The sequence below is a fragment of the Lolium rigidum genome, chromosome 6 (genome assembly GCF_022539505.1).
Source record: "Lolium rigidum isolate FL_2022 chromosome 6, APGP_CSIRO_Lrig_0.1, whole genome shotgun sequence".
In the NCBI taxonomy this organism is placed as follows: Eukaryota; Viridiplantae; Streptophyta; class Magnoliopsida; order Poales; family Poaceae; genus Lolium; species Lolium rigidum.
Genome location: NC_061513.1, coordinates 286,163,975 through 286,185,337, shown reverse-complemented (window position 1 = coordinate 286,185,337; position 21,363 = coordinate 286,163,975). Strand labels below are relative to the sequence as shown.

Sequence of the window (21,363 nt, the reverse complement as noted above, 5' to 3'; positions counted from 1 at the left end):
TTGTGTGATAGAAGGAGCATCAACAATATTTTTTTAGCTCTCAAGCTAATGATTGAGTTCGATACTCGGTTAGCCCATAATAGCTTTAAGGAGGAAAAGACTACCTATCATTGGATCTTTGCTTTTGTACCAAAGTCGATCAAGGGGACGATGGGAAATGGCAAGTAGCGAGCAATAGTTTAGGGATTGTCATGTCATGTGCACTTTGGCCGGTACATTTTCTTTCAAATAATTGAAGTTTGTTATATGGTAAAATGCTTCTATTGAGCATTGCCATTAGCTTGGACACCCTTATGCCCTTATCCCCTTAGAAAGATCGTATAAATCAATCGACGTGGCCAGGCACAAATCATACCTTTTATATGCCTAACAGGAGGGACGCGCGAGGTCCTTCTAGTACTATATGCATCTGGATCAGACCAGCCAAAGCTCAGGCGCGAGCTGGATCAGCTTTGTCAGGGCGTCCTTTGAGAACTTACGCGCGAACAGGTGGCAGAACTCCACCTCGCTGGCACCGTCATCGTCGCCATGGTACTTGTACCCGCACTTGCCATCCCCTTGTCTCATCCCCTCGAGCAGCTCAGCCGTGATGTCCTTCTCTGGGAAGCTTCTGGGGTGCTCGCGCCGGGTGCTCCAGTCCACGTACGTGAGCGTCCGGTTCTTGCACCGCGCACCCCAGCGCAACAGGGTCACCAGCGTCGGCAAGTAGTGCTCCTCCATGTTCAGCATGCCGTGGTCTCCCCGGAACACGGCGTACCACCGTTCCTCGGCAACGACCTCGACAGCGGTGGTCCGGTACATCTCGAACCACTGGGACCCCTTGCGCCACTGCGCGAGGCTGATGTTGCGGTCGGCGAAGAAGGGGTCATGTCGCTCTATGATGGGGTAGCTGTCGACGAAGCTAACATTGGTGTTGGAGCCACCAGTGAGGTGGGCGTATACGGCTGGGAAGCCCAGGAGCGGGATGCACGACTCCGAGAAGAGCGTGAACCGCGTGTTCCCAAGGTCCAACAGCACCGTCGCCAGGAGCCGCCGCTCCACGTCCACCAGGTTCATGTCACCCCATTTCGCGCCCTGGCTTGGTATCAGGCGGCCGTAGAAAACGGACTCCTTAGGGGCCAAGTCGGTGTAGCCGGGACTTGCGTGCACGTAGATGGAATACAGCTCTTTATCCTGTCCGTTGAAGAATATCTCCCACAACGGCCACAATGGCAGGGCCCCTTGCACCAGGAAGAGGAAGGCGACCTTTTTTGATAAAGTAAGTTTTTATTAACTCAAAAAACTCGCATCAAACCAACAAAAATAAAAAGAGTTCACTCACACTCTGTGTAACCGGAATGCACACAACATACACCGAGTACATAACGTTTCATAAATAAATAACTCCAAAGAATAAAGCAGGAATGTGACCTTGGGCACGGTCGACGCTTGGGTGGACCGCCTAGGCTCCATGGACGCCCTCCACAGGAGCACCTCGTCGGTCATGTTGTGCATCGGACCACCACTGCTCGCCATCAAGCGCCCGGACTCCATAAACGTCGGCAGCTTGACACATGCTTTTTTCAATGCTGGGGTTGGCGACAGTGCTCGGAAATTAGGGAGGTGGGATTCTGGGGAGAAGGTTGTGCTGCCAATCTTGCCTAGTACAAAGCCGAAGGAGATGAGGAGCAGCACGGGAAACAAATTGAGCATGCTCCCCAAATGAAGGGGTTGCATGGTCTTGGCTGTGTTGCTGGCCATACTGGAGCCGATAACATATGCTTGGGAGGAGAAATGATTATGTTGTCTATACTTGGAAGATCAGCTCTACCACATGTATGCATATTAACACTGCTTGCTCTTACCAAAGTTAGTATGTGTATTAATAAAAGTGGCATTGCTTCCTCTACGTAAAGTTAGTGTATGTGAACTAAAGAAATTAACAACGATGATACTAGAGTTTTTGTGGCACACCTAAACTGAGGCCAGAACAGCTTTTAGAATGCATGTTAGCGTCGGTTCACGAAAAAGATTCTGTATTCGACCCATATGCAAGTGGCATCTTGGTCAAAAGTAGTATAACTTAGAAAGAACACAACGTAGAACATGACCTTCTCTTGTGTACAGATGGAGTAAAGTTCACCAATGCAGTTTGGATAATTATAAGAGTTTACAATTGACTCGGTAAGCAAGCAACACGAATTGAGGACAGATACGTGTGTGGGACAGGGATTACTGCCTTGCAGAATCCTGGGACTGGTTACCGGTGTTCCTCCCGAGAGCATAAGCAACCACCAAACCACCGGCGAGGGCACTCCCCGCAAGGATGGCTGGCGAGGTCCTGGATAGCGCATACGCCACCGCCCACCGGCAAAAGAAATTTATTCCGTAGCTCGACTGAAACTTCTCCATTGAGAAGTACTGCATAGATTGAATCATGTTTTAATCTTCCGTTGCTGGAATTAGTAGTAGAACAAGGTGGTGTTACCTTGTACAAATACACAAGCCACATATATAAACGTTACCATATATCAGTTTTTAGCATTCATCATAAATCTATGCAGTACGGCATATATTAACGAACAGGGCTTTTCGGTATGTTACACTTTCAATGGTTGACACGGCTTGGTTTGTTGAATTATAGCATAACCTCCATTGTCACCATATTTATTTTCTTACAAAATATGTTAAAGAATTCAATAAAGCAGTCTAGATTGGAATACAAACTTGGGAGCATTGATTTTCTTCTTCTTACACTCGCGGTCAAAACAGGCTAGACACAAATTCACCGCAACTTTCATTGAACTTCTCTAAGGAGAAATCCTGCATGTTGATCCCCAAGAAAATTAAACTAAGTCATCATCTAACAAGAGCATGCCTTTCAAATGAGAAAATATGACAAAATGTTCACATATTATTATGAAAATTACTCTGTGGCTTTTCTCCTTCTCAACTATTGTTATAAGAAATCATTTATCGTATGTCCAAGATGTCTAGTTAGCTCCCCAGTCCAAATCACAGAGCTCTAGATCAACAACGTTCAGATACACGATTTGCATTTTGCTAAATGTTTATACCAACGCACTACCTCGGGCTTCCACTAATATAGCTTATTAAACTTTCACAAGATCAAATAGATCATAGTTCAGAAATTTATTATGCCATAGTGCTTGTTTGAATTTTCAAGACATTAAGGAGGAAAAAACTCTCATCCAGGAGTATTCTTTTTAAAGCAGATAAGCCTTACAGGCCTATTATTCTGGATTAACAATGGAGCATGCAGAAGGTGAGTATGATTTCACTCACCTTAGGAAGTTTATGTTGAGAGTTCAAATGTTCAACATGAAGGCGGACATTAAAGGAAGCAGGAATCCATAATTTACTGTCTACATCACAATAAGTCCTTGAAACTATGTCAAACAGAGTTTGAGCCCCATTCTCTATGGATTGCAGCATAGAGGCTTCTCTAGCCCTTCGATTCCTTAATAAACAGTAAAACACACATTTCATCAGAATAATGCATGGATAATCAAATCATCTATGAAATAGATATATGTGTATATATATAGTTGTATGTTGGCATCTGTGATCGTGGAAACAAAAAGAAGACAATAAACCTCTTACTATAGAACGAAAAGAAAAGCGGATGAATGAAAAGGACTGCATTTCAATTGATTAGACAAATCTAAATGTATAACGTGGCCAACCAAATAATTTAGTGTATAAAAAGTTCGCACTAGTGGTTGGTTTCATACCTGAGGTATCCACAAAGCATATGCTTAGGCCATAGGTTGACTCTTCCATGCATTGGAACTAACACGTGTGGGGACATATCCAAGAATTTGTATGTGGTTTGGAAATAGTCCTGCATATTTCAGAACAACCTTATGTTAATCTACTTTGATTTAGAAACACAGTTCTAGAGGCAGGACTACCAGGAAAGATAAAGCACGGAAACAAAGTACAAGATGATAAGAAGCAGAGTGAACAATTCCACAGTTTGCACAGATTTTTTGAAATATATTACAACAACGACCATCAAAAGACAAAATATACAATTACCTTCATGTTGCCACCAGCTCTACTGTCCAATGTTGCACTTCCATGCCTGCAAATGTAAAAAAAAAATTGCATGTTTACTTTTCAGCATGGTTTTTGAGTCGCGACTCAGTGTATAGTCGACCAAAGTCATTGTATAGTCGCCATAAGTCGCTGTATAGTCACGAGTCGCCGTGATTTTTGGAAAACGACTCGGCGACTATACAACGACTCAAAAACCATGTTTTCAGTGCTTACTTTAGCTCCATTGCACGCATAGTGTGTGTGTCCGGGGTTTAATTCAAATGTGAGCTAATTTGAAATAAAGCCCCGACACTTATTATGGATCGAGCGAGTAGTATATGTTTTAGTAAAAAAATAAAAACTATTATGAGTCTCTAATATCTGCCTTAGAGACAAGACTGCGTAGTCATAGCCTACCAAGGATAACCTTATAGTTTCTAAATTCTTGGCAAATAAATTGGAAAAATAACAGAGATGGATTTGCACACGATTCAGAGATTGCCATTTTGGACGACTTATTTGAGTAGTGCCAACCATTTATAACAATGGGTTGTCACTCTTTGAGGACCTAGTCTTTGTTCCACTTCTACCACAACCAAGAATAAAAAGCATTAACTATTCTTGCCACCCATTTTAGTGATTTAGGCCAAGTTCGGAAACCGAGCGAGGCCTACTCCTGAAAAGTTTGTTATTCAGTTTGTGTGTACTTGTCTGTTTGCCAAATATACTTGATTTTGTTAGCAGGTTAAACATTCAGATGTGAGATGTGGCACTTCCATTCAGTAATTGCAGTTAAAAACCATATACTGGTCCAGGAAAATCATAGAGTATCTGCAAGCTCTGCCGATAATATGTTCAAGAATGATGCTTACCCTACACAATGATCTCCAACAATTAGTGCATTAGTATTGACATGGAGAGCACCCATATGACCATCGGTATGACCCTATGATTAAAACATTGAGAAGTTTCAATCAATTAATCCACCATATGTTTTGCTCTAACTAAAAAAATTGATTCACAGATGCAGTAGATTTTGTGGACAATAGAATCCCATACGAGCAAGATTCAGACATAATTACATGCTAAAAATTTAAAGTTCAGTATAGAACAGATGGTGTAGATTTCACATAAATAGCAGACTATGTGATTTAGATAAGTCAGAAAATGGATGAACTCCAAACCCTAAAAAGACCAACCATATGCTTCTGTTATTATGACTTCCCATAGTAAATTTAATAAAGACTTCTTCATAAGAAGATGTTGATCAATTTATTTCCTGGAGAGTAATTTCAAGGTGATGCATCATTCTAAAATTATTGTCTCTGAACAACGTAAGGAAGGCTACATTCTAAAATTATTGTCCTGATATTCTTGTACCTTGTAACTCTAGTTATGTGCCAAACGTCATGGCACCAACACCAACAAATGTTGGGAAAAAAACGGTGTCAGTTGCTACTAAACCTTTTGTCTAGGGTAATGTTGTATTGTTGTTCTATTAGCCTTTATACAACCTTGTACATAAAAAATAGTTTGTATGATTGGACAAATCAATGAAATATCATGTAAGGTGTTATGACCGGCCTGGTCTACCGCCGGAGGGGGCCCACTGGCCCAACCGGCCAGGCCTAGTTAGGGGCTTAGCCCAGTTAGCAGATTAGGGTTTTGCAATTCTCTTATAAATACAAGTTGTAATAGACTATATCGATAAAGCAATAATCAATATCATTATTGCCGACTCCCAGAGGAGTCGGCCTTCTCCTGTCCGCGCCGCCCCAAGCCCTAACCGCCGCCTTCCCACGCGCCAGCGACGGCGCCCTGCCACCGGCGCCGCCTCTCTTCCTCTCGCCCGCAGCACTTCCACCCCTACAATCTACGCCCTCGTCCTGGTAGAACCCTAGATTCTACCAATTTGGTATCAGAGACCTCCGTTACGATCATGTCTTCGAGCCAGCCCACCGCCACCACCGCCGCCGCCCGAGACGCCGCCGGCCTCCTCCACCGCCAAGCCGCCGCCCTCCACGGGCGACGCGGCGCCCCTGGCAGATGTCGCCGGCGCCGCCCCCCTCCTCTCGCAGCAAGAGCTCTCGACGGCCATCCGCGACCTCGCCACCGCCGTCCAGGGCATCCGCCTGTACCTCATCGGTACGCAGGGGATGACCACGCCGCCCCTGCCGCCCCCCCTCGCCGCCTACCCGGCCGCGCCGGCAGCCCTACCCGGCCAGGGCGTGCCTGCTCCGCCCCCGGCCTCACCGCCACCGCCGCCGTGGGCGTCATGGCAGCCGGCCCCCAGCGCGGGCCCTGCCTCGCTGCCCCAGGGCGTGCCCATCCAGAGGGTCCAGTTTCCGCCGTCACCCTCCCGACTTCCGGCCGTGGGTGACCGCGACGGAGCCCCCGCCCGTCTACTCGGCCGCACCGGCGCCTTCCCCCGTCTACACCACCGCCGGGGTCCCTCCACGCCCGTCCTTCCCGGACCCGCCGCACGCACGCTTCGCCGAGCCGTCCGCTGGTCGCGCGGAGTACCCCGCCCAGGGCGCCACCGGCCTCGCTCCCCCACGCTACGCCAAGCTGGAATTCGCCACGTATGATGGCGTCGAGGACCCCCTCAACTGGCTCAGCCAGTGCGAGCAGTTCTTCCGGGGACAGCGTACCCTGGCTTCGGACCGGACGTGGCTCGCCTCGTACCACCTCCGCGGCGCCGCCCAGACGTGGTACTACTCCCTGGAGCAGGACGATGGTGGCATGCCTCCATGGGACCGGTTCCGTGAGCTCTGCCTTCTCCGCTTCGGCCCTCCAATCCGCGGCAGCCGCTTGGCGGAACTTGGGCGTTTGGCGTTCACCACCACGGTGCAGGACTTCGCCGACCGCTTCCAGGCCCTCGCCTGCCATGCGCCCGGCATGACGGGCCAACAGCGCGCTGAACTCTTCATTGGCGGCCTCCCGGACCACATCCGCGCGGATGTCGAGCTCCAGGCCCCGCAGGACCTCCAGACGGCGATGCACTACGCGCGCGCTTATGAGCGTCGCGCCCAGGCGGTTCAGCAGGCGCCCCTGGCCTGCGGCACCCGCGCCGCCCGGCCTCCTACTACGGCCGCGGCTGCCAACCGCCCCGCCCCACCTGGACCGACCGGGCCCGCCCCCGCGGCTACACGCACGTTCCGCCGCCTCACCCCAGCGGAGCAGCTCGAACGCCGCCGCCTGGGCCTCTGCTTCAACTGCGACGACCCATACACGCCCGGTCACGTGTGCCCTCGCCTCTTCTACCTGGAGACAGTCGACGTGGAGGAGGGCGAACCGACGACCGGGCCGGTTGCCGCGGCGCCGGAGACGGCCGGGCCGACCGACGCGGCTGCCACGGCTTTCGTCGTGTCTCTACACGCGCTCGCCGGCATCCGCCACGAGCGGACGATGCTGCTTCCGGTCACTATCCAGGGCGAGCCTCTGGTGGCGCTACTGGACACGGGGTCTACGCATAACTTTCTCCCCGCCGCCACTATGTGCCGCCTCGCGCTACAGCCGACAGGTGGGGATATCCTCCGTGTGACCGTGGCCAACGGTGACCGCCTCCACTGACATGGGGTGGTCCAACACGTCCCCCTCACCATCGGCGACGAGCACTTCGTCATCACGTGCGCCGGCATCGACTTGGGCTGCTTCGACTTCATCCTCGGCGTCGACTTTCTGCGGACGCTCGGTCCCATTCTTTGGGACTTCGACGCCCTGACGATGACCTTCTGGCGCCAGGGATGCCACATTCGCTGGGAGGGCCTCGGGGGCACCTCCCCCGCACCGCAGCTGCAGCTCGTCGCCGGGGCCGAAGACGCCGAGCACCCCCTCCTGACGCACCTCCTGCAGCAGCACGGCGACATCTTCGAGGAGCCGCAGGGCCTGCCGCCCCCACGAGCGTGTGACCATCGCATCCACCTGCTCCCGGGGTCGGCGCCAGTGGTGGTGCGCCCATACCGCTACCCCCAGCTGCAGAAGGACGAGCTGGAGCGCCAGTGCGCGCTCATGTTGGCGGCGGGCATCATCAGGATCTCCACGTCCCCGTTCTCCGCGCCGGTGCTGTTGGTGCGCAAGTCGGATGGCACGTGGCGCTTCTGCATCGATTACCGCGCCCTCAACGCCCTCACACTCAAGGACAAGTTCCCGATCCCGGTGGTCTACGAGCTGTTTGACGAGCTCCACGGTGCGCGGTTCTTCACCAAGCTCGACCTCCGCTCAGGCTATCATCAGGTGCGCATGCACCCGGAGGACATCGCCAAGACGGCGTTCCGGATACACCATGGCCACTTCGAGTTCGTGGTGATGCCTTTCGGCCTCACCAACGCGCCCGCGACCTTCCAGGCCCTGATGAATGATGTCCTTCGCCCATACTTACGCCGTTTTGTGCTGGTTTTTTTCGATGATATTTTGATCTACAGCGCATCACGAGTAGTTTCAACTGCTTCACTCTCAGTAACTAGAGTCTCCTCAGGAACTGCGCCGCCCTCGGGAAGTGGTGGCAACGACGCAAGGAAGCGGTGGTCCTGGGATGCCGATAAAGATTCAGAGAGGCCAAGCATAACAACTAAAGTGATTAAAAAGCTAAAGAAAGCGATAATTACCGGGGGAGTCGGGTGGTCCTTGTTGAAAGCGTTGGCACCGCAAGTCATAGCACATCATCATTTGTTGTATGAGTCGTCAGCTGACGGACCATCTTCTTCACTTCCTCCTCAGTGACATCTTCTTTGGATACTCGAGTCTCGTCAGAGGAACCCGAGTAATTCCACATATGCGAGAGAGCCGATGGAAATATGCCATGACTTGGAGGCTAGATAATTCCTTACCCTCGGTCGTTTGAAGGGCCTTGATCTTCTGGACCAAGGGCTCGATTTCTTCTAGCTCGGCATCCGTCTAGGGCAGGTCCCATGTCTTCAGTTTTGGCACCTCGGCCGTGGAGTCAAAAGGCGCAAGCCCATACTTCTGGTCAGCAGTCACCTCATCCTTGACGTAGAATAACTTCTTCCGCCAGTCTTGGATGGAATTGTGGAGCTGAAGGTCGAAGTAGTTGGCTTCGGCCCTCATAGATATGATGGCACCACCGACATCATGGATGGTGGACCTCGATACGTTGCGCCGAAGGAAAAAGAGGCGGCGCCAGAGACCCCAGTGGGGTTAAATGCCAATAAAACACTCACAGAGCATGATGAAACATGCAATGTGGAGAATAGAATTGGGTGTGAGCTGATGAAGCTGCACACCATAAACAAAAAGGATCCCATGCAGAAATTCATGGGCGGGGAGAGCCAAGCCGTAGTAGAGGAACTGCATGAACATTACCTCGAAGCCCGGTTCAGGTTGCGGCATGGATTCATCGCCAGACGTCATGATTACCGCCGCCGGGGAGAGGAGGCCGACAGCGCGAAGCTTCTTCAAATCGTTGGCGAAGATGATAGACTATGCTCATCCGCGGGCACGGTCCTTCTTTTCCGGAGCATCGCTACCAGCAGTGCGCTTGCCCTTGGGTTTGCCCATAGCGCTTGCAGGAGCACGGTCGATGGAGCTCGAAAAGTGCAGGATTTGCAGAGAGAGAAAGGAGCGGCAGCGTCAGGATGGAGATGAGAGGAAGAAGGATGAACAACGCAAAGGGGAGAATGATTTCCCACAGTGAAAGCTCCTTACTTATATCCCTTAGGATGGCGCACGAAAGCCATCCGATCAAAATGATGCCTCACATGGATGATATCTAGGACACCACGTGTCCGCGGGATAAGGTTGCATTTACCGCAGTAACTCCAAGCGCTGCGGAAAAAGAGGAAATTACTGCGCCGCCTGCCAGACGCCTCTGTTTTTGTTCGGTCGTGGGAGTCAAATCAAAGACGTGGTGCACGCTACCGTGGGTCATCAGGATGATGGACCCACCAACATCCGGTCATGTCAAAGCATCTCTGCAGAGTGCAGTCGAACACGCCATCATCGTTAGAAATGACGTCATGGTCTTGTTCAAAAATTGAAGAGCTAAAGAAAAACTTCACATGTGATTCAAGAAATCCTCAGATAAAAGCGTTCTGAGCCTATACTCGAGTACATATACTCGTGTATAGCCTCAGAGGCTACTCCCATCGGGAGCGCTGAACGTGCACCTGATAAAAAATTGGGAAGCTTGCATCAAGAAGTAACGAAGGAAAGACTTCGGACGTATACTCAACTACAAGTACTCGAGTTTAGCCTTGGGGGATACTCCCATCGGGAGCGCTGAACGCTCACCCGATAAAAATGAGATGTACATGTAACAATTTTAAATTTATGCAAGTTATTATATCCGAAAATGCAGGTTTCAGGCCTATCCTCGAGTAGATATACTCGAGCATAGCCTCGGGGGCTAATCCCATCGGGAGCGCTGAACGTGCACCCAATAAGTTCTCCGTGGCCCGGGATGAATTACACCAGGTATCCAGATTTGTGTCCAGGGACTCAAGTTTGAAGTAGGCTTGCTTGTATTTGCCCAGGCAATTAACCAATTCCCGATCGGTCGGATGCATCAAGCTTGTTCCGAATATCCCTATGATTAGAATACTTATGAATGATGAAAATGATGAATTATTTACCAAGTTTATGCTGAAAAGGAAGAAGTCGAAGGATTGAGACTCGACCTGAGTTTATGACTCGAGTAGAGTCTCGCGGTCTAGTGGCATGGGTATACCATATCGGGAACTCGGTTTTACCATCCCTGGTGCAAATTCCAGAAAGGAATAGGCGAAGGCCCATAAAGAAACCGACATGAACTCAAAGCCCATTACGTATGTAAATAGGAAAGTTAGGCCCATATCGGGTTAACCGGCTTATACGATGTAACTAGACCTCGAGGTGGACTCTGAGGCCTAGCCTAGTATATAAAGGCTTAGGAGGAGCCACTGAGGACACAAATTCCACAACACACAATACCTTGTAACCCTAAGTTCTCAATGATACAATCTTGGTGATTTTCCCGCGATCATACTTTTCGTCGGCAACCTAATTTGGCTGACCCGTCTGTTGGTTCGCCAGCGTTCTCCATCTTGAAACCCAACTCAATCATCATGGGCATTGATAAGGTTACCCCTTCAGCCTCTCCCTACATAGTTTCTTGAGTTTACTACCCTCGATGCTAGTAGTGGTCCCGTTGCCATCAGTGGCACTAGTGGTCCCGTTGTCATCGGTCGTGGCACTACTAATCGGGTCGCAGTGAATAAACTGTATCCCTGCTTCTTGCCGTACTACATTTTCTTCTTCTTGCGGCAAAGAGTTAGAACACGTCGCCTTGTCTTTGTGGTCTGCCAACATCTTCAAACTAAAACTAAAATTCATATAGTAGTTAGTAACATTAAATTAACAGAAAAATTTGCCATGACCTTGGCTAAAAAAGGCCATACGGACTCCCAGGAATTTTCCGAAATGGAAATTAATCAAAACTTCGGCAAAACATCAGCAACTCATACACATACAAACCATCAATCATGCATCAATCGTCAAAATTTCAATTATCAATCATCAACACACCATACACTCCAAGAAATCAATATCATCATTATCAACCCAAATCATATCCCTGTAATCAACATTTCATCGAGCAGGTGCAGGACGCAGGCTTCATACCTGAGTGGGAGTTGTGTGGGCGCGGAGTAGCGGGAGAGCTCGATGGCAAGGATGAGGAAGCATAAAGGAGAAGAACGCTTCTGCAACGGCCCTTTTGATGGCGACGGAGAGGAGCGGTGTGGTCAGAGGCATCGGATCAATGCCTCGGTGTGGTCGGCGGTGTCAAGGTCGAGCACGACCGTCGAGAGATTGGGGAAAATGTCTCAGCGTGTCGATTGAAATTTGGTTAAGTCCAAATAATGGTAGGGGCGACCCAAACCTATGCTGCCCGTATTTGGTGCCCCATCGGTCCAAAACTATTGACAGAGGGTGACACCCATGACACGCGGCCGGTAAGACGTACTAGCCGTGTGTCCCTAGAAGCACCTATTGTGGGTATGTTATGTGCCGAGGCGCCTCCAGGGCCCACATAATAGCCACGTGTCCCAGTCCGAGGTGCGCTTCTAGTACACTCATACTGGTCGCGTACCCTGTTTGGGCACGCGGCAAATAAGAATAACCACATGCTCTTTAGAGGGTTCGCTGCCAATAAGTTTGCCCCTATAGCCTTTTTTATACTAGTGGTAGAAACTTCCGTGTGCTTTATGCCTGCACATTAGACTGACTGGACCACAAGCACACTGTTCATATTTGCAGGCGTCAGCGTTGTTCCTCACCACACACACACAAAAAGGGCGTTCTGTGTGCCATGGGGTCCTTGAAAGGCCTGATCTGTACTGTAGTGTTTGGTTCAAATCAACTATTTATGTTGAAGATCAAATTTTATTAACTTCATTAAATTCTTATTACTTGGTTCTTTAATTTTTGTATTGATGCAAAACGTATTTTTCTAAACTATTTCTTCTCAACCACCAACCCCCACCTAACCCAATCTCTTAGTACTTCACACCATTCTAGTATCTAGTATCTAAGTTGTTCATGTCATTAAATGGCTCATTAATATTTGTTTGCTTATGCATTTATGGTAATATCAAGTATGCTCCAATTTAATCATTTTGACCACCAACCCTACCTAACCCCACTCCAAATACGTGAATTATACCTTATTGTATAAAGTGTATTAATGACCCTCGTTACTTCTTCCAACTATCGTATTTATGTTGAAGATTGTAATATATTAAAATTTATTATTTGTCAATATCCAACACCCACCTACCCCCTCCCCTCCACACACTGTAACCTATTTAAGCGAGACACTGCTATACATCATTTTTCAACTCTTGTCAAAAATAAAAAAATGGAAAAGGCAGATCAACATATTGCAGTTTGTTGTGTGTTTATTATTGCCAGTGCAATTATAGGAGGATGCTTTTCTGACAACAAGCAGGTAAATGTTGTATTATCCTATGATGTATCTAAGATTCATTTCCATTTATTTGGTTAACTTAGACTTTTTTCAAAATAATTCTTATTTTTGTTTATTCATACATTATACTCTCATGAACGAAATGAAGGGACAAAACTGGACAATGCCATGGCCAAACGTTCATCCAACCAATGGACAACGAGTCTTTGTTCATGATTCTGTAGAATACTTGCATCATGTGAGTCTTACGCATGTATCTAATGTATTATTACCTTTTCATTATCTATGTTGTAATCTGGAAATATCTACCATACGACTGAGCAAATAGTATTTTGCCAGTTTGCAATTCACTCATGGAATTCAAGTCTAGATGGGAAAAACTTTGTTGGGGTAGGAGCTACGATGGATGTTTATGGATATAACTTAGAACCTCAACAGCAAAGCTTGTCTGCAATTTGGATTTATATTACCGGAGAAGGAAAATCACCAACCACTGGATTTTCAGTTGGATGGCATGTAAGTAACAAGTTTTCAAAATACGTATATGTATTGGTTTGTTAAATAAAAATAGGTCTATATGTTTTTTGTGTTGAATTAACTATATTTCCCTCATTTCATATTCTCCTCCCTCCGTTCCATGAAAGAAACCTTCCATGCAGGTATATCACCACATTTCGTAAAAAGTTGCCAATTTAAAAAGAATCTAATTACAAGGTTAAAATTAAAAGGTTTTTCTTATACATCAGAGGGAAAAAAATACTAATGGAACACATGAGCAACAGAAATATTGTAGAAATATCCCACACATTGATTACTCCCTCAGGTCCATATTAGTAGTTGTTCATTTAGTACAAAGTTGTACCAAATCAGCAATAACTAGTATGGAACGGGTGAGTGCTGCTTTTTAGACTTACTTTGGGTGCATTTAACTATATTTTAGTGTCAACTCTGATCTAGATTTTGAGTATAATAAATACAAAATAATATGGTGACTGAGCCTAATTTGTAAGTTATCCCTCTTTATGGTGGCCTATTTCTATAATTTTCTAGTTACGGAGGTCATCCAAGGAGCCCTTTACTAATACCATTTCTTTCTTTGCATAAATACTTTATACATTCTAAGAAAATAATCAGTGACTTTTGTTAATCTCAATATTTATTTTTTGAACTAATAGTCAAATGTTTGCCCAATGTATTCCAGAAGATCAAATAACATAGAAGGAAAGGGTACACTTCTTCCATCCTTATAACTAATAGATGAGTGTTGAATGGTAGTGGAATGCAAGTTACTCCTCATAGAGTATTAGACATTATGATAGCAACAAATTTTAATAATTTTCTACTGAATGTTTTTGTTCTAGACTACTATCAATGGCTTTGTGTCATGAGAATATTTATATATATAATTGTTGTGATTTATTTGTAGGTTTATCCAGAACTCTACAATGATTCAGAAACACATTTTGTCACAATGTGGGCCGTAAGTTTACTCTTGATCACCACCAAGTTGATTCAACGCTAGATGTTCTCATAACAAAAAATCTTAATAGTTTTGTTTTGGCTATTTCTTTGTAGACTAATTACTAATGGTGTTGTGTCATAAGAGTACTGATATATTCCATATTATGAAACTAATGTGATTATATAATTTATTTTCATTTTAAAATAATACTTAATAAATGTATTTACTATAAGATTCTAGAAACTTTGGTGTAAATATAAATAGATAACCTAAAATCGAGAATATATAAAATCGAATGTCCTTACAAGTAAATATTATTTATGACCAGGTATGATAGATGGTTAAAATTGTTTTCCGTGGACATGGTCAAAGTTACTCGAATTGAAGTGTGATTTCAGTCTTACTCCTTGGTTGTTATTCTTATGGCTTGTCAGGGTAATGGATCACCTCCCGGTGGTTGCTACAACATGGAGTGTACTGGTTACATAAGGATAAATTCTAGTATATCTCCTGGGGATGTGATTGCACCAGTGTCTAGCCTCACGGGTAAAAAGCAATACCTAACAATTAGAGCGTTCAAAGTAAGCACAATCTTTAGTACTATTGACACCCTTCTAGAATATAAATAATTAATGACTCAACTTGCAATCATGTTCCACTGCAAACTATTACTGAAATTTCTTATCATGTTTAATATCTCAAGGTATTACTATATAATCAAACAAAATTCAAAATTTCCTACATGCCCACCGTAAAAATTTAAATTAACTTTATACCATCAATAAATAGGCTATTTTGTAAATGCATTTATAAGCTTTTTTATTATCCAATTGATATATTGATTTAGTTCGTCACTCAGTGAAAAAAGGGACATACATTTTAGACATATGAACCTCAGTTGTTTTTCATGCATATAGGAACGTTTTATCCCTAAAACTTATTTTCTTACTTAATACTCATTTTTCCAATCAAATAGGTATTTTCCCAACTTTTTTTTGTTCTATGGATTACAACAATGTAAAATGTAACTTTTACTGATATTGATGGAATAGAGTACTTTAAGGTGGCATAGACAATTAAACATGTGAATATTGACTAGATAAAACACAAGATTGACCTTATGTTAACGAGTGTAACGAAATAAATGAAGAAAACTACAAGAACTTATCCATTTCATACAAATAAAAAGTATTTAAGCTTGGTATATATGGAATGGTGTTCTAAGTGACATGTAGGGAATTATCTGAAAAAAGTAATACGGAATTATCTAGTATTGGTATCCCATAGCATGATACTAACATAACATTTGCAGATTAATGATTAAAACAATCTACCTAAGCCCAACTTTAGCTACTTTAAATTTGAAAATGATTTTAAAACAAGGAAACTCAAAAGGGTTGTATGACTCTTGAGCAATACAAGAAACTACAGAATATCATCCATGAGGTAAAAAATAGTTGATAAATTTAGTACTTTGGTGGGTATATATGGTAATTTACTAGTATATTTAAAATAATTAGGAGGTGACTAGATAGTAATATGCCAAATATTTCAATACACGATGCAATAATTAGTTTTTAATAGATACGTGTGGAAAATTACCTTCTCGAATGTAACATGTACCATCCCCATACTGACTACAAGATAAAAACTACTGCCTTCGATTAAAAGTAATTTTCGGTGACTTACAATTTTTTTACTAGATAAGTACAAAATATTTGATGCTTACTACGGATCGTAGGGAGTAATAGGTTTGACAAAATAGTTTGAGTCTATGTTACTTAATCATTAGACTTAAACAAATTTTCATGCTATTAAATTAGCACACAAAATCATAGAAAAAACTATTGTGAATTAACTCATTCATTACTGCTACTGTAGGATAAGAGATCTGGTGATTGGCACATCTACTATGGATTTAATCATCGAATACAATTAATTGGTTACTTTCCAAAATCCTTGTTTGGAGACATGGAAAAGAAACAGTTGATAATTTCACTTGGGGGCTTTGCAAGTCACACAACTACACAAGCAAGTCCTGTAATGGGAAGTGGGTTCTTTCCCGGGAGAAATGCCGCCTCCTTCAAGGATTTAATGTATATTAATGCAGAAGGCTATCCCCATCTTATCGACGAAAATATACCAATTTACCAGCCTTCTCCTAATTGTTATCGTGTCACTAATATCGAAGGTGCTATGTTCTTCTATGGGGGACCTGGTCATTGTGATATTTGAAATCCAAATGAAACCCAATGTTATGTGTTTCTCATGTTTATTTATGTGTCTATGGTCTCTTGTACACCCTCCATCTTATTCACACCTATCCATATAGAGGGTTAAGTTTACCAATAGACATACTAATGAAAAATGTATGTGGCACAAAGACAATGTCATTGCACTCATATTCGACTATATCTCCACTGACCACTACTTATGCATAAAAATAAGATCTCCAAGATTCATCAATGTCGATTTTTTAACACAAAAGCAGTAGGAAAAGCCCTAATATGTTTTTTTTATAAAATTGAAACATGTACAAAAAGAGAGTATCAAAAGAAAATAATGATAGAGTATCTAGCCATTGTTGCATGCCTTCCGTCAGGCTTTTATCTGTGCATCACAAGGGAAAAAGTTTTTTTCATGCACCTAAAACATTCCCTAACGTCAAGGCCCTGTCAAACAAAAATGATCATGTTTTCGTGGTTCCATAGACTCCATCAAGTATATAAAATTGCTTGTTTGGAGTAGTGAGAATTCCCTCTTTGTTTGCCATCAATGAGCATTTCAACCAGTGAAAGAACAGGGTTCCAATCCCTGTTTAATTTTCACCAAAATGACTAACTAAAATCACAAGTGAAGAATAGGTGAAGCAAATTAGTATCTACGGTATTATCTTGACAAAGCACACAAGAGGTGGATTCAACATATAAAGTCTTTCTAATTAGGAGATCTCTTGTGTTTAACCTGTTTTGGATGAGAAGCCAACAGATAAATGTATGTTTAGGGAGAACACGTGATTTCCTAATCCAATAAATGGCTCTAGTGTAGGCTCTGAAGGGCATAAATATTCATATACTTTCCTTCACGAGATCCATTCCTCCATAGGAAACACCAACTGTCCAGCTGATCAGTGAATGATTGCTTACCAAGCTTAGGGCATCTCTCGGTGCGAAAGGCGCGCTGTCGCGTCTTAACTAAAATTTAGCGCGCGCGGACGCTCCCACGCTTCTTCAGCGAAGGCGCCAAACCGGAGCGGGAAAAGGATCTTTTTCCCCGCGCTATCCTACGCGCCAAAGTTTCCACGCTGCTTCCAGCGCGCTACAAAACGCGTCGCACACGCGACCAACCGCCAAGAACATTCAGCCGTGCGTCGCTTCGCTCTCCACCTCGCTCCGCACATCGCTCCCGCTGCACTCCACCTCGCTCGTGCGCCGCTCCGCCTCTGCTCCGCCGTGATGCCTCCCCGCCGCCGCTCGAGCTCCGGCTACCGCGACTTTCGCGCGCGTCCGAAGGGGACGTTCTATGCCGAGATCCGGAGCGGCGACAACCGCATCGGGCTCGGGACATTCGAGATGGCGCACGAGGCGGCGCGCGCGTATGACGCGGTCGCCTGGTGCCTCGGCCGCTCCCGCCGCTCAATGAACTTCCACGAAGTCTGGACGCGGCAGCAGGCGGAAGCCCTCGCTCCGCCGCCACCGGCCGTCATGCGCGAGGCGAGGCAGCTAGCGCGAGCTCGAGCAGCGCCTTGTTGTCGTCGAGCGGGACGAGCGCATGCGCCTCGAGTGGGCGCGGCCCTTCCCGGAGGACGTGGCCGCGGAGGTCGCCTTCTACGCTGACAAGGAAGAGGCAAAGGCGGCGGCGAATGCAGCGAAGAAGCGCGACCGGGAGGCGAGGAGGGCGAAGGAGGCGAAGAAGGAGAAGGAGGAGAAGGCCGCGAGGAAGAAGGAGGAGAAGAAGAATGGCGCCGGCCCGTCGACGATCACCGTCGACTCTTCCTCCTCCTCCTTCGAGTGGACGTTGACTCCAGTGTCGTCGACAGCACGGAACTCCTCCGACTTCGATTGGGATTCTGAGTAGTGTAGTTTAGTTTTTAAATAAATTTCGTTGTAGCAAATGTGGGTTGAATTTTGCAATATATCTATTTCCAGTTTATTTTTACATTGTGTTTGATCTATTTACATATGCAATTCTGCGAAAATGTTGTTTTTGGCGTGGCATTTTAGCGCATTTGCAAAAGGATGAATTCAGCGCTGCATTTTGGCGCGACGGTTTACAGCACCCGGTGAAGCTAGCGCGGCGCCGCGCGCTGTATCCGGATCGAGCGCGCTGCAAACGACTTTTACAACACCAAATTTTAGAGCCTCTGTTGGAGATGCTCTTATCCACGAGTTTGTCACATATGTAGAGAAGCAGATGAAATGCTCACAAATGTTTGTAGCATGCATATCCAGGAATTTTCTTAAACTGGCATCTTTGGGATAGAGAAAAGAATAATAGTTACGTGTATTTTCCTTTTAGAAGTGGATATGTCCACTTATCCTTCCAAAGTCTCATAATATTTCTAGAGCCAAATTAATATTGGTAATATCCATGAAGATATCCCACATGTCCATACAATCAAAATGATCCACATGGTTGTGTGGCATAAGGAAGCTTATAATTGTTGTAGTGAGCATGCCAAATAAGTTGGAACCATGGGGTATCCTTTTTGTTCATGAAGTATAGATTTTTCATAACAATAGCAGAAATTTGCTTCATCGAATCTTTCACACCAAGACCACCAGTTGTTTTTGGGGGGACACACTTTTTCCATTTGACCAAACATTTTCCTTTTTTTTATCAATGTACTTTCCTGCCATAGAAATCCTCTGGCGGAACCTTCACATGATCTAGGAAACCCAAAGATAATTGCAGGGGAACGAAACAAAGTTAGGGATGGAAGCGATCATAGCTAACAAAAATACTAGCCTTCCATCATAAGAAAGAGTAGACACTAGAGAGTCTCATGTTAATTCTTTCCATTATACTTATAAGATGCCCCATTCTAGAATTAGTGGTACCCATAGGAAGGCCCAAGTAGGTGAAGGGAAGGCATTCTTTCTTGCCGCCAAATAAATCAGCAAATTCGTCACATCTTTCTGAGTTGATGTTAATTGGAACAATAGATGATTTAATCCAGTTGATTGGGAGAACTGTTTTAGTATAACTTCCAATATGTGGAGTTGGACAGAATTGGCTCACATAACAATCAAGGTAGCATCAGCATCGATTATAGGATAGTCAAGCCCAAAGTAGCAATGAAGGTATCACCCTTCCTGCCATGCAACATAAATCACATATTGCATGCAAGATCTCACCAGCAATGATATACAAGACACATATAAGAGAGGAGACAAGGGCCCCCCCTCTCTAACAAATAATCTTTTTTTCCTTTAACATTGTTTAATAGGATAGCACTAGATGCATTGTAGAGAATATTGTTAACCCAAACTATAAATTTCTCCCCAAATCGTATATATTCCATCATCTGGATAATTGTATAGTATTTCACTCTATCAAACGCCTTTAAAAAATCTAGCTTGAGAATAATGATTTACTTCTTGGATTTGTGCGAAAGATGGAGATACTCAAATGACCAAGGTAGGCAGTCTCTTGGCTGCTAATATTATCTTTCTGAGAGCTATTGAGTGTTCTGCTCAGAAATGATCTCTCTGTTTACTTTTGCATTCAAATACTGGAGCTTGGGAATTTACCGAAGTCTGAGACAAGGACTACAAAACAGGAGCAAATTAAAAACTTCACGTTTGTACAAATAAAAATATACTATTTCTGGTTGTATAAAATAGTTATGGTCTTCATATTATCTTTTTGGTTGTAACACATGTGCCTTTATGTCCACTACAGCTCCCTTGGTATAATATGATGCACTTTGTTGTCTCATACTCTCATGTATGATATTATGCTTGGTTGTATGCTATTCATAAAAGTTTGCACCTTATGTTCATGATATAATATTGCTGAAACTGAAAACCAAATTATTTTTATTGAAATCCTTTGCCAAAGCTCATTTTACTACCATTTGCTGTTCTTGAGAGCAAAGGGAAATTTGGATCTTAATTCTTCGGTAAATCAACGCTAACTTGGCTAGCAATTTCTTTTGCTTGCTTGGAGTTTTACTAATGAGCATGTGTGCTTAACTTTTTTTATGTGGGCAGGAGTATCAGGAGATGTTTGGTATCTGTTAGAAGACACTGACAGGACAAGAAATAAGTATCCACAAATTTGCATGGCATCGTTCATATGTATAAAAAATTGGTGTATATCCACCATAATAAAGAGTGATTGCCTTTTATTTTTGAGAAATTATTATTTGTTCTTGCAATTGTAACTGTACATTATTAATGCATCAGCTAATTAACCTTTGTATTTTTTCACCCATATATAGCATGGCAGTTCTTTCATATAATATGCAAATAATGTTTTTATTTTGTTTATTAAATGGAGTGCATTCCAGTGTTAAATAGCTAAATGGGCATCATAATATTAATGTAGGTACTGTTTCTCTTTATCTCACATTTTGTGTGATAGAAGGAGCATCAACAATATTTTTTAGCTCTCAAGCTAATGATTGAGTTCGATACTCGGTTAGCCCATACTAGCTTTAAGGAGGAAAAGACTAGCTATCATTGGATCTTTGCTTTTGTACCAAAGTCGATCAAGGGGATGATGGGAAATGGCAAGTAGCAAGCAATAGTTTAGGGATTGTCATGTCATGTGCACTTTGGCCGGTACATTTTCTTTCAAATAATTGAAGTTTGTTATATGGTAAAATGCTTCTATTGAGCATTGCCATCAGCTTGGACACCCTTATGCCCTTATCCCCTTAGAAAGATCGTATAGATCAATCGACGTGGTCAGGCCCAAATCATACCTTTTA

General features: G+C 44.5%; 3 protein-coding genes across 3 annotated transcripts; 1 reads left to right on the top strand and 2 right to left on the bottom strand.

Moving 5' to 3' along the window:
- Positions 1-412: 412 nt before the first annotated feature.
- Positions 413-1,740, bottom strand: LOC124664298 (glycosyltransferase BC10-like). The gene is made up of 2 exons (XM_047201851.1): positions 1,411-1,740; positions 413-1,245 (listed from the first exon to the last, which is right to left on the bottom strand). Exons 1-2 carry the CDS (start codon positions 1,738-1,740, stop codon positions 415-417), a joined length of 1,161 nt encoding a protein of 386 aa, XP_047057807.1. The 3' UTR covers positions 413-414.
- A 1,002-nt stretch (positions 1,741-2,742) lies between these two features.
- Positions 2,743-6,184, bottom strand: LOC124664297. Its single transcript, XM_047201848.1, has 6 exons — positions 6,035-6,184; positions 4,914-4,987; positions 4,042-4,087; positions 3,735-3,844; positions 3,286-3,460; positions 2,743-2,802 (listed from the first exon to the last, which is right to left on the bottom strand). The coding sequence occupies exons 1-6, from the start codon at positions 6,182-6,184 to the stop codon at positions 2,743-2,745; spliced, it is 615 nt and encodes a 204-aa protein (XP_047057804.1).
- Positions 6,185-6,197: 13 nt separating this feature from the next.
- LOC124664296 lies at positions 6,198-7,614 on the top strand. Its single transcript, XM_047201847.1, has 3 exons — positions 6,198-6,377; positions 6,433-7,002; positions 7,312-7,614. The coding sequence occupies exons 1-3, from the start codon at positions 6,198-6,200 to the stop codon at positions 7,612-7,614; spliced, it is 1,053 nt and encodes a 350-aa protein (XP_047057803.1).
- Positions 7,615-21,363: the final 13,749 nt, after the last annotated feature.

Bases quoted from the DNA above. Each gene is read 5' to 3' on its own strand.
- LOC124664296 (XM_047201847.1), top strand. From the start codon at position 6,198: ATGACCACGCCGCCCCTGCCGCCCCCCCTCGCCGCCTACCCGGCCGCG. The intron at 6,378-6,432 runs GTCCAGTTTCCG...ACCGCGACGGAG, and splicing joins AGGGCGTGCCCATCCAGAGG to CCCCCGCCCGTCTACTCGGC. The intron at 7,003-7,311 runs GTCGAGCTCCAG...TTCTACCTGGAG, and splicing joins CGGACCACATCCGCGCGGAT to ACAGTCGACGTGGAGGAGGG.
- LOC124664298 (XM_047201851.1), bottom strand. From the start codon at position 1,740: ATGGCCAGCAACACAGCCAAGACCATGCAACCCCTTCATTTGGGGAGC. The intron at 1,246-1,410 runs GTCACATTCCTG...TTATCAAAAAAG, and splicing joins AAGCGTCGACCGTGCCCAAG to GTCGCCTTCCTCTTCCTGGT.
- LOC124664297 (XM_047201848.1), bottom strand. From the start codon at position 6,184: ATGAGGTACAGGCGGATGCCCTGGACGGCGGTGGCGAGGTCGCGGATG. The intron at 4,088-4,913 runs GTAAGCATCATT...TTACATTTGCAG, and splicing joins GTTGGAGATCATTGTGTAGG to GCATGGAAGTGCAACATTGG. The intron at 3,461-3,734 runs GTATGAAACCAA...CTGTTTATTAAG, and splicing joins ATGCTTTGTGGATACCTCAG to GAATCGAAGGGCTAGAGAAG.